Source organism: Quercus lobata, chromosome 3 (genome assembly GCF_001633185.2).
Source record: "Quercus lobata isolate SW786 chromosome 3, ValleyOak3.0 Primary Assembly, whole genome shotgun sequence".
Classification (NCBI taxonomy): domain Eukaryota; kingdom Viridiplantae; phylum Streptophyta; class Magnoliopsida; order Fagales; family Fagaceae; genus Quercus; species Quercus lobata.
Genome location: NC_044906.1, coordinates 60,639,239 through 60,656,205, shown reverse-complemented (window position 1 = coordinate 60,656,205; position 16,967 = coordinate 60,639,239). Strand labels below are relative to the sequence as shown.

Genomic DNA, 16,967 nt, shown 5'->3' with positions numbered 1-16,967 from the left:
TTTTTCAAAACATTTATTTTCAATTGTGGTTGGTCACAGTTTTTTTTTTTTGTTTAATTTCGATTTGTAGAAATTGATACCTCAGTTATTGTGAAAATATTGTGAAATTTGTTGTGTAAGTATAACAATATATATGCCAGTTTATATAAATATTTAAAAGAAAAAAATACAAACTGATTACTGGTAAAAAAAAAAACTTTAATCACGGTAGAAATTATGCTAAAATGTTGTGGACTTAGCATTTTTTTATTTGATTTATAAAAAACTGAGATCTCAAAAATTGTAAAAATATTGTGATAATAATAAATGTTGTAATATTTTTTAAAAATATTTATTTTTAATTGTGATTGGTTACAGTCTCATATTTTATTATTTTATTTCAACTTATAAGAAATTAATACATCAATAATTTTAAAAATATTATGAAATTTATTATATCAGTATAATAATATAAATGTTAGCTTAAATCAATATTTAAAAGAAAAAAAACACAACCCGGTTACTTAAAAAAAAAAAAAAAAAACCTTTAAGTACTGTAACTTTAATGCCAATTAAATAAGCAAAAGGGTTGAAAAATAAAAGCTCACGAAACTAAAGTTCCCCTGTATTGGGAACACGCGTGGAATGGAATTGATAAGTTCATGGTTCGGATCTTAAGACCATTTGAATTCAACAGAAAAGAAACTTCGAAGCTTCAATCCATGTTGGCTTTTGCAACGAAACTCCTTGTTGAATTCCCTCCAAAGTTTCTAATCAAAACAAGAGAAAAACACGGTTCTTCCCTATACTCTCTCTCTATATATATCGAGATTACATAACAATCCACAATTCACAATCGGGGTCGGAGAAACTTCATCAAATCACGTTTTATCTGTTACGTCTGTTACATCCAAACGCGTAATAAGATTTCTTAGTTTCAGTCAGTTTCAGAGAGAGAGAAAGAAAGAAAGAATGGGGAATTGCTTTTCCGATGTGGAGGGAGGCAAGCAAGCAGTGGGTGGGGCCCAACAGAGGCCCAACAGTATTGCCACCACCAACAACAACAATGGCGGACACAACGACGCCGTTGAGTTCTTCTTCAGGTCTCGTGGCATTCAGCCTCTCTTCACTCAAATCGAGGTAATATATGTCAAATGCAAAGTACAAAAAAGACAAAGCCAGAAACTTTTTCATTATTTCGTTATGCTTTTATATGTATAACTATATCAAAATTTCCATTACATAAACACACAAAACCATATTTTGTATGCGTACGGGTTGTGTTACTCTTTATTCTGTACCCCAATTTGGGTCAAAAGTCAGTCCAACTCGGTCAATTCCTATAGTCATTCAAAATTTTGGGTCTTTTTTTAGTTTTGTTTTGTATGTAAACTGTGTCAATTTTAATGTTCACTCGGAAAATACTTGGTCCGGAGTACGGTGAAATCGTGCTCTTTCCTTTCACATTCATGAGGAACCTTAATATGAATTTAATGAGTGGACCTTATCATGATTGTGAGAGAAGGGAGTATCATTCATCATGTTCTTGGAATATCAAAGAATTACTCGTGTTTTCCTAATCCCCACATTGGGTCAAACTCCCAGAATTTTTTTTTTTTTTTTTAAGATTTTAGTGTGCCTTATGTTTGTAACTTTGTCGATTTTAATGTTTACTGTATTAGTGCTTGCTGGTACTACTTTTATATATATGAATTTATTGCTTTGTTGATTTGGGAATTATCTATTCCTCTTTTTCAAATACATTTTTTACATATATGGCTTATTATAATTATTTTTTGAGGTTCCTTATTGTTCTGTTTGGTTGTTGAGAAAAAGTTCTGGACGTGAAGATTACAATCGTACTTCTTTTTAAGAAAAAGAAGCCAATGGGACCAATTATTATAGTATGATGTTATAATTATTTTTTATGGGAATTGCTATTACAGCTTGGACTTTGGATGCTGAAAAAAAAATTACAGGGGTTGAGATTGTTTATAATTTCCTACAAATTGTAGGCGGACTGAAATTTTGATATACTATACAGTCTATACTTTTGATACATTTATCTTTTTTTATTTTTTGATAAGTTAATAACTTCATTGAAAAATAAGTGAGGAAATACAATGAATAAAACAAGGCACACAAGTAGAACTTTAGACACAAGTATCTTGAATAATGGTTAATTCCACAGTGAATTAGAGCATGAGACATTGCTTTGGCATGTCCTGAAAGATGCATCCTGGGGATTACTTAGGATGAAAGTCTCATACTTTTTTTTTTTTGATAAGTAATAAGATATATTGATAAAAAGGAACACCCAAGTGCACCGGAAGTGAACAAGGGAGAGGAAATCAAATACAAAAATTGCAAGAGTCTAGGAAAACAATAAAAGAAGGGAAAGATTTATTTTGCAAAGCAAACAACCAATCCCTTAAAGTTCTAAAAAAGAGAAGCTTGAGGTCCGGAATAGATCTCTCAGAATCTTCAAAACATCTACTATTCCTCTCCCTCCAAAGGCACCACAATAAGCAATGAGGAATGATAGACCAAATAAAACCATTTCGATGACGACCAAAGCTGCCTTGCCAACAACGCAGCAGCCCCAAAACAGAGTGTGGCATAACCCAAGAAACTCCAAAAAGACCCAAAACCATAGACCATAGATCCGAAGCAAAAGGACAATGAAGGAATAGATGGTCAATCGATTCACCATTTCTTTTACACATGTAGCACCAATCCAAAATCCATACCTTCCTTTTACGTAAATTATCAATCGTCAAGCATTTCCCTAAGGCAGCAGTCCAAACAAAGAAAGCAACTCTAGAGGAAATCTTCTGCTTCCAAATACTTTTCCAAGGAAAACCAAAGAAGGCGGAGCCAGCTAAAATTCTATAATAATCACTAACCAAGAAACCCTTAACTTTGCTAGGAATCCAACACATTTTATCCTCACCTAGCCCCCTTATAGAAGAACCATAAATGGTTTCCAAGAAATCAGACATAGCCTCTAGATCCCGAGCATGCACACCCTAACGAATCTCACATCCCAAAAGCGGACACCATTGGTGGACATCATAAGCTCAGCCACACTAGCATCCTTATTCCTGCAAAATCTGAACAAGTCCGGATATCTAATAGCAAGAGAAGTCTCTGCACACCACCGGTCCTGCCAAAACTTCACTCTAGACCCATCACCAATATCATATAAAATATGGCGAGAGAAGGAAGGCCATCCCTGATGGATGTTTTTCCATAAACCAACACCATAAGGGCCATTCATAGCTCTGGTACACCAGCCCCCCCACATACATCCATATTTTATTTCTATCACTTGCCTCCAAAGGGCATCTTCCTCAATCCCGAATCTCCAAAGCCACTTTCCAAGCAAAGTTTCATTGAAGAGTCTAATCTTCCTTATCCCTAAGCCACCCGAAGAAATAGGAGAACAAACAGTAGCCCATTTAACCAAATGAATTTTAGGATCATCTCCAAAACTGCCCCATAAGAAATTCCGTTGGAGCCTCTCAATTCGGTTAGCCACACTAGCAGGAATAGGAAATAGAGATAGAAAATAAGTGGGTAAATTAGAAAGGGTGCTTTTGATTAGGGTGACTCTACCTCCCTTGGATAAATATAAGCATTTCCAACCCGCCAATCTCCTCTCCATTTTCTCCGGAATTGGATTCCAAATAGTCTTATCCTTGAATTTAGCACCCAAAGGAAGACCAAGATATTTCATTGGGAGAGAGCCCTGCTTGCAGCCAAGAACAACCAAGAAAAGGTCTATATGATTGACTACCCCAACTAGAACCAATTCTGACTTGCCTAGGTTAATCTTTAGGCCTGACACCGCCTCAAACTAGATAAGAATCATACGAAGAATCAAAATCTGATCTAAATCAGCCTCACAAAAGATTAGAGTATCATCCGCAAAAAGGAGATGAGACACCGCCTTGGATCTTCCCTCCAAGTTACCCACACTGAAACTTGACATGCGACCTTCATGAACAGCTTTATCCAACATTCTTCCAAGAGCTTCCATCACCAAGACAAACAACAAAGGAGACAACGGATCACCTTGCCTCAAGCCTCTAGTGCTACCAAAGAACCCACAAGGAGGGCCATTAATCAAGATGGAGAAACGGACAGAGGATAGACAAAAGAGAATCCATTGTCTCCATTTGGTAGAGAAACCACTTCTTTCTAACATCTGCAGCAGAAAATTCCAGTTTACATGGTCAAAGGCCTTCTCAACATCCAACTTACAAATCAGCCCCGGCATCCCAGACTTCAATCTACTGTCAAGACATTCATTAGCAATAAGAACAGGGTCAAGGATTTGTCTGTCCCTCACAAAAGCATTCTGAGAAGCTGAGATTAAATCCCCCATCACCGAGCGGAGACGATTAGCCAAGACTTTAGCAATAATTTTATAAACCCCTCCAACCAAACTAATGGGCCGAAAATCTCCAATCTCATTAGCCGCATGTTTTTTAGGAATGAGAGTAATAAAAGTTGCATTTAAAAGAGTGTGACAATTCTTTGGGAGAAACTACATTGGATTCTAGCTCTAGATCTTGGTCTTTGATTTCATGACAAGAGTTATTTGATTGAGGAATTATATATATATATATATATATGTATGTATGTATGTATACACACACACATGTTACCTGATTATTACAATCGATGTTTCTTTGAAAACAATAGTATTGAGAACAATAATAACATAAATATGGTTAATCTTTATTATAATTAAAATATTTATTGTTCAGGAAAAGTTCACTAGTGATGCTACTTTTGTTGCTATAGTTGTTGCTTAAATAAATCCAAGGATTTAACTTGATCTTAAAAGATTTTTGGAATCTCCGTTGTTGGACTTAAAACAAAATGACAGTTTTTTTTATTCATTTGACTGTTTTGTGTACAAAGACATATTTGATAAATTAATTATCATTGCATAGTGGAGGAGATTTGTACTATTTCAATGGTGTTAAAAGTTTCATTTCCCTTAGTTCTTTTCAAGCTCTTAGTTTATCTTAATAAGTGGACCATGTAGGACATGCAGGGCAATGTTGACTTTGTATTTTGTTCTTAATATGGTGATCAATATGCAGTGCACTGTTTGGCCAATGAACAATTTCTCAGAATTTGAGAATTGATTGTGTAGTAGGGCTTCCACCAAGTTCCAATGCTTCACAACAAGGAACCTTTTCTCTATGAATGTTAGGTTTTTTGAAAATGTAGGTGTCTGCATGCTTTGTATGGTTAGTAACTTGTTGCCACCAAGGTCCACATCAATGAGCCCACCTGACCTCCTCCTAAAAGTTGCACTACAAAATGATCCCCCAAGGGGAACACTAGCAAGATTCCCATTTGTTGGTTCCAATTTAAGAATGGAACATTAGACAAAACCATTGATTCAAAATTCTTTTTATTTTGGTGTAGAAAAATGTATATCTATATTCATTTGCTTATATTCAGGACCACTAGATGCTTTTATTTGATTTTTCTTATTGATGTGTACTTTGTTGCAAGTCCTATTGGGGTCAACAGTTTGGAATTTTCCTTGTATATATAATTATCATGTCAAAATTGCTAGCCAATTCATGAAACCTAAAAGCGACTTATGATGGTCTTTTAATTATCTACTTCAATTAGTAACTAACTTCATAAATTTGATGTTGTGGTGCAAATTGCTAATCAAGCTATATATTTATGAAATATTAGTAAACTTGGACACTAAAGAAGCTCTGTGAAGCAACTATTTTGCATTTTAACATACAAGAGTAAAAGTATTAATCTCATTTTAGTCCAATGAGTTTTGGCTCAAATGACATTTCCCTCTTTCATAAGAATGGGATAGAGGATAAGATTGTTGGTTTAGGACCAATTGGGTGCGTGTAACTTGTCAATCAAAAGAAATTTTATCTTAATTTAGGTTTAAGTAATTGAAGTCCTCTATTTTCGAAAAGGATGAGTTGTCCTACCTTTTTTTCATCTCTAACAGATGGGTATTGTGGAGTTCGTTGGTTCACCCTTTCACTATATATGGGTGGCATTTTATAAAGCTCCGAAGCAGTAATACTGTCTTATATAATTTAACTCAAGATAGGACATTAGTCTTGTGTACATTACCATTGGAATTGTTATTCAATCTACATTAATGGCTCTTCTTTTTTTCATGACTTTTCATATTATTCTATGTGGTTTGCCCCTTTTTGGTTTCTCATTATGTATTCATGCATTCTTGTGTTTCAATTTTATGTTGTAGTTATCTCTATCTGCATCTAACTTGCTTGACCGTGACATCACCTCAAAGGTATTCCTCTCTATACCTATAACCACATTTGATAGTGAGTTTATTAAGGGTATACTATAATTTTCCAATTTGCTAATATTTTGGTAATTTACTATGGCTTTGTTTGTTTTAGCTTAAAATTCCAGCTTATTTTTAAACAGAAATATGCCAATGAAAATGTCATCCAAACACTATCCAACCTCCTTTCGTTTTAGTATGAAATTTGAGCTTCTTTGTTTTCATCTTCCCTTCAAATTTCTAATATGTGACAGTTTGGGAAGTTATTATCTAAATGAGATTTCTTGTTGGGGTAGATTTGTCAGAATAATAAATTTTGCACTTAGGAAGAAAGTATCTTATCAAGTACTTCATAATAAGTCTCACCACACTCAAGCAAAATACACAATGGAGTTCTCAATTAAAGAGGAGTTTTATTGATAATTAAAACAGTACATATCCTTTGCTACACACACCGCATCGCTCTTCACTTCTACTCTTGCTTATTATTTCACTTGCATTTTCATACTCCTGCAATCAATGCCAAGCCTTAGATAGTATACATGAAAGACTAAAATTACACACTACATTCTAAAACAAAACGAGACAAGCAATAATAGCCTATTACCTAAAAGTAAAAGAAAGACACATTACATACTTGTTTCGAGCTAAACTTGTTACACCTTTTGATAGTCAAGGACAACAACTCACCTACTAAAGTGAGAAATTTTCTCTTTCATTTTTTTAGTTTACCAATCAAACTAAGCTAGTAAGGATATGCAAGCTTAATAAATAACACATGCAAAATGCTTTAAAACAAATCATCGGCCTATTGCTAGGGTGGGAGTATGGTGTTGGGTACAGCTACCTATCACTAAATAACAGATGTAAACTTACTAGCATTCATGGGTTTGAGTCAGGGAATCGGGCTCTCCAAAAAAATGGGGATAAGGCTGCCTACCAATCACTTCTCTCAAACCCTGTAAAAATGGGTGAGTTGTGCTATGGGTATGACTTGTAGTCCTTGGTTCCTACTTGGGATATGTCAAAATTACACGTGCCATAAGTAGTGTTTATGTCAGACAAGCACTTCTTTGTATACTCTTGGATATGTAACAAGCTGAACTGTTATGTTGGCTGTTTCTGATAATGATTCTCATATATTTGAGGGTCTTGAATTTGTCAATCCACAGCAGTTTGTTTATGTGACGTGCATGCATGTCATGATCAGGCTTGTCTTACTATGCTTTTTGCTAAAATATACTTTATTTCATTCAGAGTGATCCAATGGCTGTGGTGTATGCAAAGAAAAGAGATGGAAAACTAGAGGAGTTAGGTCGCACTGAGGTTGTATTGAATAGTTTGAATCCTGCATGGATAGAAAAAGTTACAGTTGCATTCCAGTTCGAGATTGTGCAGCCATTGGTGTAAGCTTTACAAATTTCTTTAAGTGCTTATCTTTGTGTAGATAATCCTGTTTTACTATAAGTGATTTTCTAATTTAACTGGATGGCTTGTGTTTGCCTTTATTTTTCTTGGCGCCAGATTTCATGTATATGATGTGGATTCAAAATATCATAATGTACTTGTGAAGGTATATATTAGTTTTAGCTCTTTTAAGTATTTATTATTTTAATTCATGTTTTGTAGCTTATGTTCAATTATTTGCATTGTTAATAAATTACACACAAAAAAGTGTACATGCTCAGTGTTCTTGTTGCATTTCTGCCAATCTTTAAGTTCTAAATATTGCACTTCGCAAGATAAAACTCTTATCAACATTTGTAATATGTGAAATGTGTATTGATTTGACTAGATCACACTATAAATTGTAGGTATACTAAGCACTAAAATTGTCAATACATGGTGAAAAACATTGAAGTGGAAATAAAAGTAATTAGTGAACAATTATAAACAAATGTTTGATGCCAATTGTGTGATATGTCTTAAATAATCTCAGGAAAAAATTATTTTGATAGTAGCTATACATGTGACTATGCATGGTGTAATTGTATGGGAAATCACTTGCTGGAAATTATTATGAAACTTTTTTTTTTAGTGTGTTGCATTTAGCTCTTTCAAAAATAATTAAACTAGATTTGTTGCTTCTGTCAATTTGGCCATGATACAGGAAAAAAGTAATATAACAAATAAGAAATGAAAGTAAAGGGCAATTTAGTTTAAACTCTAAAGCCCTCCATGTAATATTGGTGATGTTTATAATTTTCTTAATAATCTTTTACTCCATGGTTGTAATTTTGGTAACTGTACAAAGCATGGAATGCAAATTTTTTTGACAAAAAACCAAATTTGATTGGTTAACCATATCAATTATGAATTAATTGATACTTTTGAAAGATCGTGACAATTTAAACCATATTCAGATGTGAGCAAAGAAGGTAACTCATAAGGATTATATTTTTAATTTGTTATCATTTCATCTAGAATAATCTAACAAATTTAGTTGATGATGAAGTCTTTATTTTAAAAGTTTATTTCTGTTGCCTTGCAGACGCTAAAATTGAATGATCAAGACTTTCTTGGTGAGGCTACTTGTGTTCTATCTGAGGTATATCGCCTTGGGTTCAGTTGGGCTCATTGAAATTATATAAAGCATATATATCGTGCTGGTGCAATTTGAGTAAAAGTTTGTGTTAATTTTGAGTGTTTTATTCTTAAAAATTTCAAGGGTAGAAAGACAAATGTGAGAGCCACTTCACTATAATGTTATTTTAAGATTTTGTGCATCATAGTTTAGATTGCCACTGATGCAGTTAAAAATTAGGGGAAATTAAACTTTGCCCACCTATGGTTTGCTCGAAAAACACTTTGCCTACCTGTGATTTAAAAATTAACACTTTACCCACCTGAGGTTAGTTCCGTTTGTCTCCTGTTACCCACCTCAGTTAAAAACAAGGGTAAATTTTTATTTTTGTTACCCTTTTATTTCTCTCTCTTCTCAAAACATTGAAAAACTAAAAAATCAAGGGAAAATGTGATCTAAAAGCTAGGTTTTGTACAAATTAAAATCTAAATTTTACATCTTTTTTTCATGTATCAACTTTTAAATTTTCTATTTTAACAAAAATGTATTGTATTACTTAATTTTATTGAATACTAAAAAAAATGTCTTGGAGAGGGAGAGTGTATTTTATAGTATTAATGGTGATAGAAAATTAGAAATAGGACTTTTATTTAATTTATTAAGCTGGGAAAAATAAGGGGAGTGAAAGATAGAGAAGGCACTCAAGGCAGCAAAGAATGAAACAGTAGCACTTGGTATAAAATTGTTCAATTCAAAGTGCATTAGAGTATTGACCTTTGAGAGATGTAAAATTGGAAGTAGCTCCATAGCTCCACATGTTACCAACTCACAGTCACGCTGACAAGGACAAGAAGCTGGTCATTGGACGAATTTAGACATGAGAAGGAATTGTCCACTCAGTTGAGGCTATTTGGAGGGGATGGTGGTCAGGAATTTTCTGAAGACATTGAGCTCTTGGGCTTTGGGAATGCAGATTCTGAAGAAAGATTAAGTGGTATTTTTGATGGTGTCTTTCAATGGGAATAGAAACTGATGGCTCAACATCCAGTGTTGTGGAGTACACTCTTTTCCAAAAATTGTTCAATTCAATTTTTAATGTGTTAAAATAGAAATCTAAAAGTTGATACATGAAAAGAAGATGTAAAAGTTAAGTTTTAATTTTTACAAAACCTAGCTTTTAGATTTCTTTTCCCTTGATTTTTTAGTTTTTTTTTTTTTTTTTTTTTTTTTTTTTTTTAATGTTTTGAGAGGAGAGAGACATATTTATCCTTATTTTTAATTGAGGTGGGTAACGGGAACAAACGGAGCTAACTTCAGGTGGGTAAAGTGTCAATTTTTAAACCACAGATAAGCAAAGTGTTTTTCGGGCAAACTACAGGTGGGCAAAGTGTAATTTCCCCTAAAAATTATGTTTCAAATGTAACTAGTGGCTTAAATTCTTTTAGAATGATTTGGTCAACATGTACTAAACTTTGGTGTTTGTTTTTCATCCATTTTCTCTCTTTCTATTTTCATGGCAGATAGTGGCTAAACAAACTCAGAGTTTAACCCTAAATCTCAATAACAAAAATGGGCATACGAGCTTAAGGAACTTAGGGGCACTCACTATCCATGCAGAGGAAACAGTTTCTTCGAGGAGTTGTGTTGAGATGGTAGTCCATTGTTCCCACTTGGATAACAAGGACCTATTCTCTAAAAGTGTATGTATTCACAAAGCAGATACCTTAAAATTTCTTGTTTAAGCATACATATTCTTGATTGTGTTTGTTTCTTAAGTTTCTTCATTTATTTTAGGATCCTTTCTTAAGAATATCTAGAATTGTTGAGAGTGGAGGCTCTGTTCCAATATGCAAAACTGAAGTGGTGAAGGACAATTTGAATCCAATTTGGAAACCCCTATGCCTGAGCATACAGCAGTTTGGAAGTAAGGTATGCTTGTCGATTTTTGATTCTTGGTTTCCTATTAGATTATGGTTATAGGATGTTTTGTAATTTTGATAATTAATGAAGACTCACATGGCATATGCAATTTCACTTGCTACAGGATAACCCATTAATTATCGAGTGCTTTGATTTCAATAGTAGTGGCAATCATGTGCTTATTGGGTAAGCTAAAATTTATTGTTGTCCGGATTAGTTTTAGTTTTTGTTTATTTTCACTTTTCAGTTTTCACAATTTAGTCTCTGGTACTAAAAAAAGGTATTTATTTTAAAATTACCTCATCAGTAAGCTCCAGAAGTCTATGGCAGACTTGGAAAAACTTCATATAGAAAGAAGTGGTGCAAATCTCACCTTGCCATCTTCTCATCATGGTCATGAGAAGGTACTTATTCATACTTGCATTTATATTTTTTTAAATACTTCATGTTAATTTTTTTGTTTAAATTTTTACATTACTTACTAATTTATCAATATAGGTTTTGAAGGGACAACTGTTTGTGGATCAATTTTGTGAAAAGCAACAGTACAGTTTTCTGGATTACATTTCCAGTGGATTTGAGCTTAACTTTATGGTTGCTGTTGACTTTACAGGTAAAATATATCCCATTCTAGGGGAGTTATATAGTTTTTTATTTTATTTTTTGGGTTCTCTTTTTCCTAGTTCAAAATGTTTTGGTTGATGACTGATTTATGCTTTGAATGTTCAATATCTCTTTCTTTAGCCTCAAATGGAAATCCTTGGAATCCAGATTCTTTACACTACATTGATCCTTCTGGCCGGTTGAATTCTTATCAACGGGTAAGACTGTGCATCCTCTAGTGCTCTCAATAGGGTTGTTGCTTTTCTTTGTCTTGTGTGTGTGTGTGTATTTTTTTTTTTTTTTTTTTTCTAAACATTAGATACAACAGATCCTTCCCCCGCACACCCCCCCATACAGTTTTAATCCTATATGGGTTCATGAGTTATATTTTCCTAACACACGCCAAAAGAAGAAGAAAAGACACAAAATAACCTGTAAATTGCTTGTAGAACAAGGAAAAATAGCTTTTACATTGAATTGGTCCAAAAAGAGGTGCACAAAAACAACCTGGGAAAGAAAAAATAACTTTTACATTGAATTTGTTGATAGCAATGTCTATATGATCAAGCAGCTATCTTTTGTTTGTCATGACTCAATATGATCAAGCAACTTGTTTTTCATATCAAGGTTGCAGGTTCTTTTACTCTCAACTAAACACAGAACATGTTAGAGAAATTAAAAAAAAAAAAAAACCATACATGGAACATGTTTGAGATTGTGGATTGTGTAAAAAAAGTTTCTTTGTTTTGAAATTTTTGTTAGGGTTCTTCTGTTTGCATATACTTAAAATAAATCTTCATTGATTGATGAAGTCATTGTATGCTAAATTAAGAAAACTTGCAGGCTATAATGGAGGTTGGGGAGGTCATTCAGTTTTATGATTCCAATAGGCGCTTTCCTGCTTGGGGCTTTGGAGGAAGAACAATTGATGGTACCACATCACATTGTTTTAACTTGAATGGAAGTACAGGTGCCTTTGAGGTGAGAGGAGCTGACTTTGTAATGCTTTGTTTGTTTAATCTTTGAAGAATCCGACTTGGCTGGCATATTGCCTAACTGTTTTCACACAACTCTCTCTCTTTCTCTGTAATCCTCTTGCAATTTTTATTGGAAACCCCTAAATTTTTATAAAAGTGAAATCTATGCTTATCCATGTCTTCTTATTCTTACTGTTATTATCTCATATTTCCTTTCTTTTTCTCAAATATAATTAATTATTTATTTATAATTTTGTTGAATAGCATTTGAAACCTAGGTCTGTCACCATTGATGTTTTACCTTCTTCTATTACCTCTAAATCACAAACATTTTCAACCAAACATGAAAGGTTCTGAACCCTATTTACAACAAACAAAAATACATTCAAAATCCCCAAATACATTAATTTTATCATCAAAAGGTTTGAGAAAGTCTCAGATGCCCTTAAAAAGAAGTCCATGAGAACGGTGCAAATTAAATAGATTTGAGTTATCTCACCTAATAAAATTTGGAACATTATATGGTTTGCATCATAAGATTAAATGTCTGTTGTAAAGGATTACAAGTAAATGGTACCATAGGATTCATATCATTCTTTGTAAGTTAATAACTATTGAGTATAAGTTGTTCATATATTTCTAAACACTGCATTTCATACTCTTATGTAACATCCAGTTTCTTTCTTTGTTTCTTTCTTTTTAATAGATGAATTAATCAAATTATTTTATTTATTAATAGGTTGAAGGAGTTGAAGGCATCATGGCTGCTTATGCAAGGGCTATCCATAATGTTGCCTTGGCAGGACCTACTTTATTTGGCCCAGTGATTAACACAGCTGCACAAATTGCTGGCCAATCCATCTCATACAACAGCAGCAAATACTTTGTCTTGCTCATTATAACGGTAAAGAGAATGTTGAATCAAATTTATTTTGTTTGTGATAAATTACTATTTTTATTGAAGCAGATGAGACACTTTATGTACACATGATTTATACACAAAGCTCTCCTAAAGAGAATTTTGCCTTTATTTGATGCCTCTTTAAATTAATTTTTCAATAAAAATTGTCATCTTTCTAGGATGGAGTCGTTACAGACCTGCAAGAAACAAAAGATGCTCTGGTCAGGGCATCCGATTTGCCTCTATCTATCCTTATTGTTGGAGTGGGAGGTGCAGATTTTAGAGAAATGGAGGTATAATGTTTTCCTAAGTTGATGTCTTTTATACCCTTTTATGCATTATTTTAATTATCCAGTAAAAATGGTGGAATTTTAGCTTTTAGAATTTTCGCTTGAATGACTGTAATGTATCTTAATTTTTGGGCAGGTTCTTGATGCTGACAATGGAAGACGGTTAGAGAGCTCTACGGGTCGTGTGGCTACACGTGACATCGTGCAGTTTGTTCCAATGCGAGATGTGCATAGTGAGTACATAATGGCACTTGTCTGTACAAAATTTTTGTGGTTATATCTAAAAGAATCCACTAACTGTAATTTTGTATTCAAAACTATCCCAGTTAGATAATTATTCTAGAAAAAATGGAATGAACATTTGGTTAGTTCTGCCAGTCAAATAACTATTGATCGGTGGGGTGATGGAAGGACAAAAGGGTGTGTGTGAACTTCGAAACTGTGTTTAACAAAAACGTTGCACGGATTGCCGTTGCCATTGTTGTTTTGATCCACAATTTTTGGCTAGATTGTCTGTACTCATTAGACATGTTATAGTTAGAAAATGAGATCATGGTTTTAATCTAGTGCAAATGTGCGCTCCGCAAGCTGATTTGCTAAGCCTGACCGGACCAAGCTTGACCAAGCCCTACAAATTCTAAAACTGCTTGGCTCCCTTGCAACCTTTAAACCATTTCTATGATCTTCCCTCTTGACTTTTTTTATCATCTGTTTGATTCTATTATCTGTTTTATCAATTGGAATTGATCATATCCTTATTTTTTCAACTTCTTGTACTTGTTCTTTATTTGGCCTGAGCTTCTTCATTGTGTTTCATCTAACAAATTAGTTGTGGTTTGTACAGGTGGGCAGATTTCTGTGGTTCAGGCTCTATTGGAAGAGCTACCTGGACAGTTTTTGACATACATGCGGAGTAGAGATATCAAGCCAAGCCCTCTCCATGCAGCCTCAACTTCTACTTGACTAACATTTACCAAGTACACAAGATTTATAAATATGCTGATTTTGCTCACATCAATTGAAAAAAATTTAGGTCTGAACCAATCACAAGTTAACTTACCTTAGAGGAGCTCTCTATAAACAAATTTTTTAGGTATGAACCACTAACAAGTTGAATTTCCTGAAAGAATTTCTTTATATCATCCTAAAAGAAAATGTACAGATTTTTTAACCCAAAAAAAAAAAAAAAAAATCTTTATCTTGTATAGGTAGAATTTAAACTTTATTCAAGTTCAACCTATGTTTTAAGTAAACAAAGCAATGAAAAAGAAGTTAGTTTTGCAAGGAGAAAGTGTCTTTTGGTCTACATGCTAGTCCCATGGAGTAGAACTCTCACAAGGATTTGTAGCACCCATCCGTAAGGAAGGTGTTGTCACGTTGTGGGCTCACGTGTATGTGATCTGGCGATAATTTTTGGTGTAGCAGTTTTTGGCCCTAAATAAGGATCTAGGTTCACTACATTATGAGGAGTACAAAAATTTTACATTAAATCAATATCAAATTGGGAAGCTGTTAACAAAAGGAATAATGTACTGCTGTTGAAGTATTTCACTATTTGTGTTGTGTGAGCGTTGTATAGTGACATTCCTCCAAAAAGCCTTGTTACATTGTATTATTATGTTTTTAGAAATGCTTCAATTTTTATATTACAAAGAATTTAAAGGATTCTTTTTTGAATGATTTCAAATGTTTTGTGAATTCCAGAATGTCTACCATGGGATGACTCTCTTGAGTGCCACTTGATGTGAATACTCTTACACGTAAATATGATAATATGTCACTGGATCATGGTTTGGGCAAAGTAGGGATGGCCATACCCATTGGGTAATGGATATCCAACCCTACCCAATCCAATTATTCTAGGTAATACCTAGTTCATAATGGGTAGAAGGTAATTGGGTAGGGTTTGGATATTATCCAAATATTTTGGGTAGGGTTTGAAAATTTGGAATTCTTGAGTGACTTTTGAGTTGGGTGTAAGGAGTTTTAGAGCTGTTAAAGTGTTAAATTTTGTGATGTATATAGTTGATTATGGATTTTGGTTGGTAATGGATTATGTTAGAACCTTGATGTATATTTTAATTTCTTGTTTGAATCGATATGCTTATATAATAAGAAAATTAGTACAATTAACATTCCATAATATATATCAAATTTTCAGAATCAAGGAAAATTACAAATAAATTGTACGATTCCTTCTAGACAGCTAGTTAAAAGCACCATGCTTTGAGCACCACCCTTTTAACTTATATCCTTTTCATGGTTTCTTCTTCGTTATTCAAAGATGATCCATGCAATAATTTATCTCCTTGCCAATGTTAAAATTATCTGACTTCTTTGATTACAATCTTAAAAAGATTCGGATAGGCAATTTATGTATATTATTTCTTAAAATTTTCATTTACTGCATCTTTTCTAGTATTTATCTGGGTGCAGAGGTCCTATTTTTGAAGTCCTATAATAATCCTCCTGTTCGTGTAAATGTGTAGCCTGTGCTTTCCATCTCTGTCTAAATATAAATTACATCTTGAAACAATACAGAAGAGGTCCTAATTGCATGAAATTAGGTGATCTTCAGCAAAAATAGGACACTGCTATAAGTAGGAAGAGCTTTTTAACTGATTCTTTCATGTGCTTAGCACAAGTGATTAATGACCATATTATCAAGCTGTTTATGCAAATAAGCAGTACCAAGTTACAAGCCTAGATAACTTTCCTAGAGAAAGATTCTAGATCTGATTATGATTAAAATGCGGTTTATATTTAAGAAGAAAATTGTTGCACCCATAGCTGAAGTCCACTGTTTCACTAGAAACCTGACTATGACTGAAGACCTTTGCAGAATAAGATAAGATAGAGGTTTCAGACTAATCCTAGTGGGGTAAGTGACAAAATCCCAATGTGCAAACAACTGTAATTCACTAGTTCTAGAGCTAGGCGTATTTAGATCCTATGCCTGGGTTTCAGGTATTTTCTTGATTTTAATGTAGCATTGTTATCTAAGCTGGCCTGGTGGAGTTTGAATAACAAAGATAACCAGTGAACTCAAGTTCTAAAAGCAAAATACAGAGTAAGAGAAAATTGGCTTTGGGCTGAACCTGTGAAAAATGCGTCTTGGTCATGGAAGAGCTTAGGGACTGCTAAAGCTATACTCATAGCTTGAGCTTGCAAGATGATACATTGTTGGGAGAATACCTGGCCCTAATATGGGAGGATGAGTGGGTCCCGGACCTACCAAATTTTAAACCAGTGTCTAAGTCACATGATAACAGAAACTCTTGTCTTGTAGTATCTCAATTACTTAGGCAAGATCAATTTGGTTGGGATGAAGAGAAGCTAAATTCCTTATTTGATGAGCTATCAGCTAAGGCCATCCAAAGGCTTCCAGTAAGACCAAGAGAGCTACTAGGTATTGGGCCAACACTCCAAATGGTAAACATTCAGTCAAAGCAGT

At 33.8% G+C, this 16,967-nt stretch overlaps 1 protein-coding gene across 2 annotated transcripts; it reads left to right on the top strand.

Moving 5' to 3' along the window:
- The first annotated feature begins 600 nt into the window (after nt 1–600).
- LOC115982609 (protein BONZAI 3-like) lies at nt 601–15,095 on the top strand. Of its 2 annotated transcripts, XM_031105252.1 has the most exons (16): nt 601–1,119; nt 6,254–6,301; nt 7,556–7,704; nt 7,823–7,871; nt 8,790–8,846; nt 10,343–10,522; nt 10,617–10,751; nt 10,867–10,928; nt 11,050–11,146; nt 11,241–11,355; nt 11,487–11,563; nt 12,189–12,326; nt 13,062–13,226; nt 13,403–13,516; nt 13,650–13,746; nt 14,358–15,095. In XM_031105252.1, exons 1-16 carry the CDS (start codon nt 952–954, stop codon nt 14,474–14,476), a joined length of 1,770 nt encoding a protein of 589 aa, XP_030961112.1. In that variant the 5' UTR covers nt 601–951; the 3' UTR covers nt 14,477–15,095. The 2 variants fall into 2 exon arrangements, with proteins under 2 accessions (XP_030961112.1, XP_030961113.1); XM_031105253.1 differs by lacking the exon at nt 6,254–6,301.
- The last annotated feature ends 1,872 nt before the right edge of the window (nt 15,096–16,967 follow it).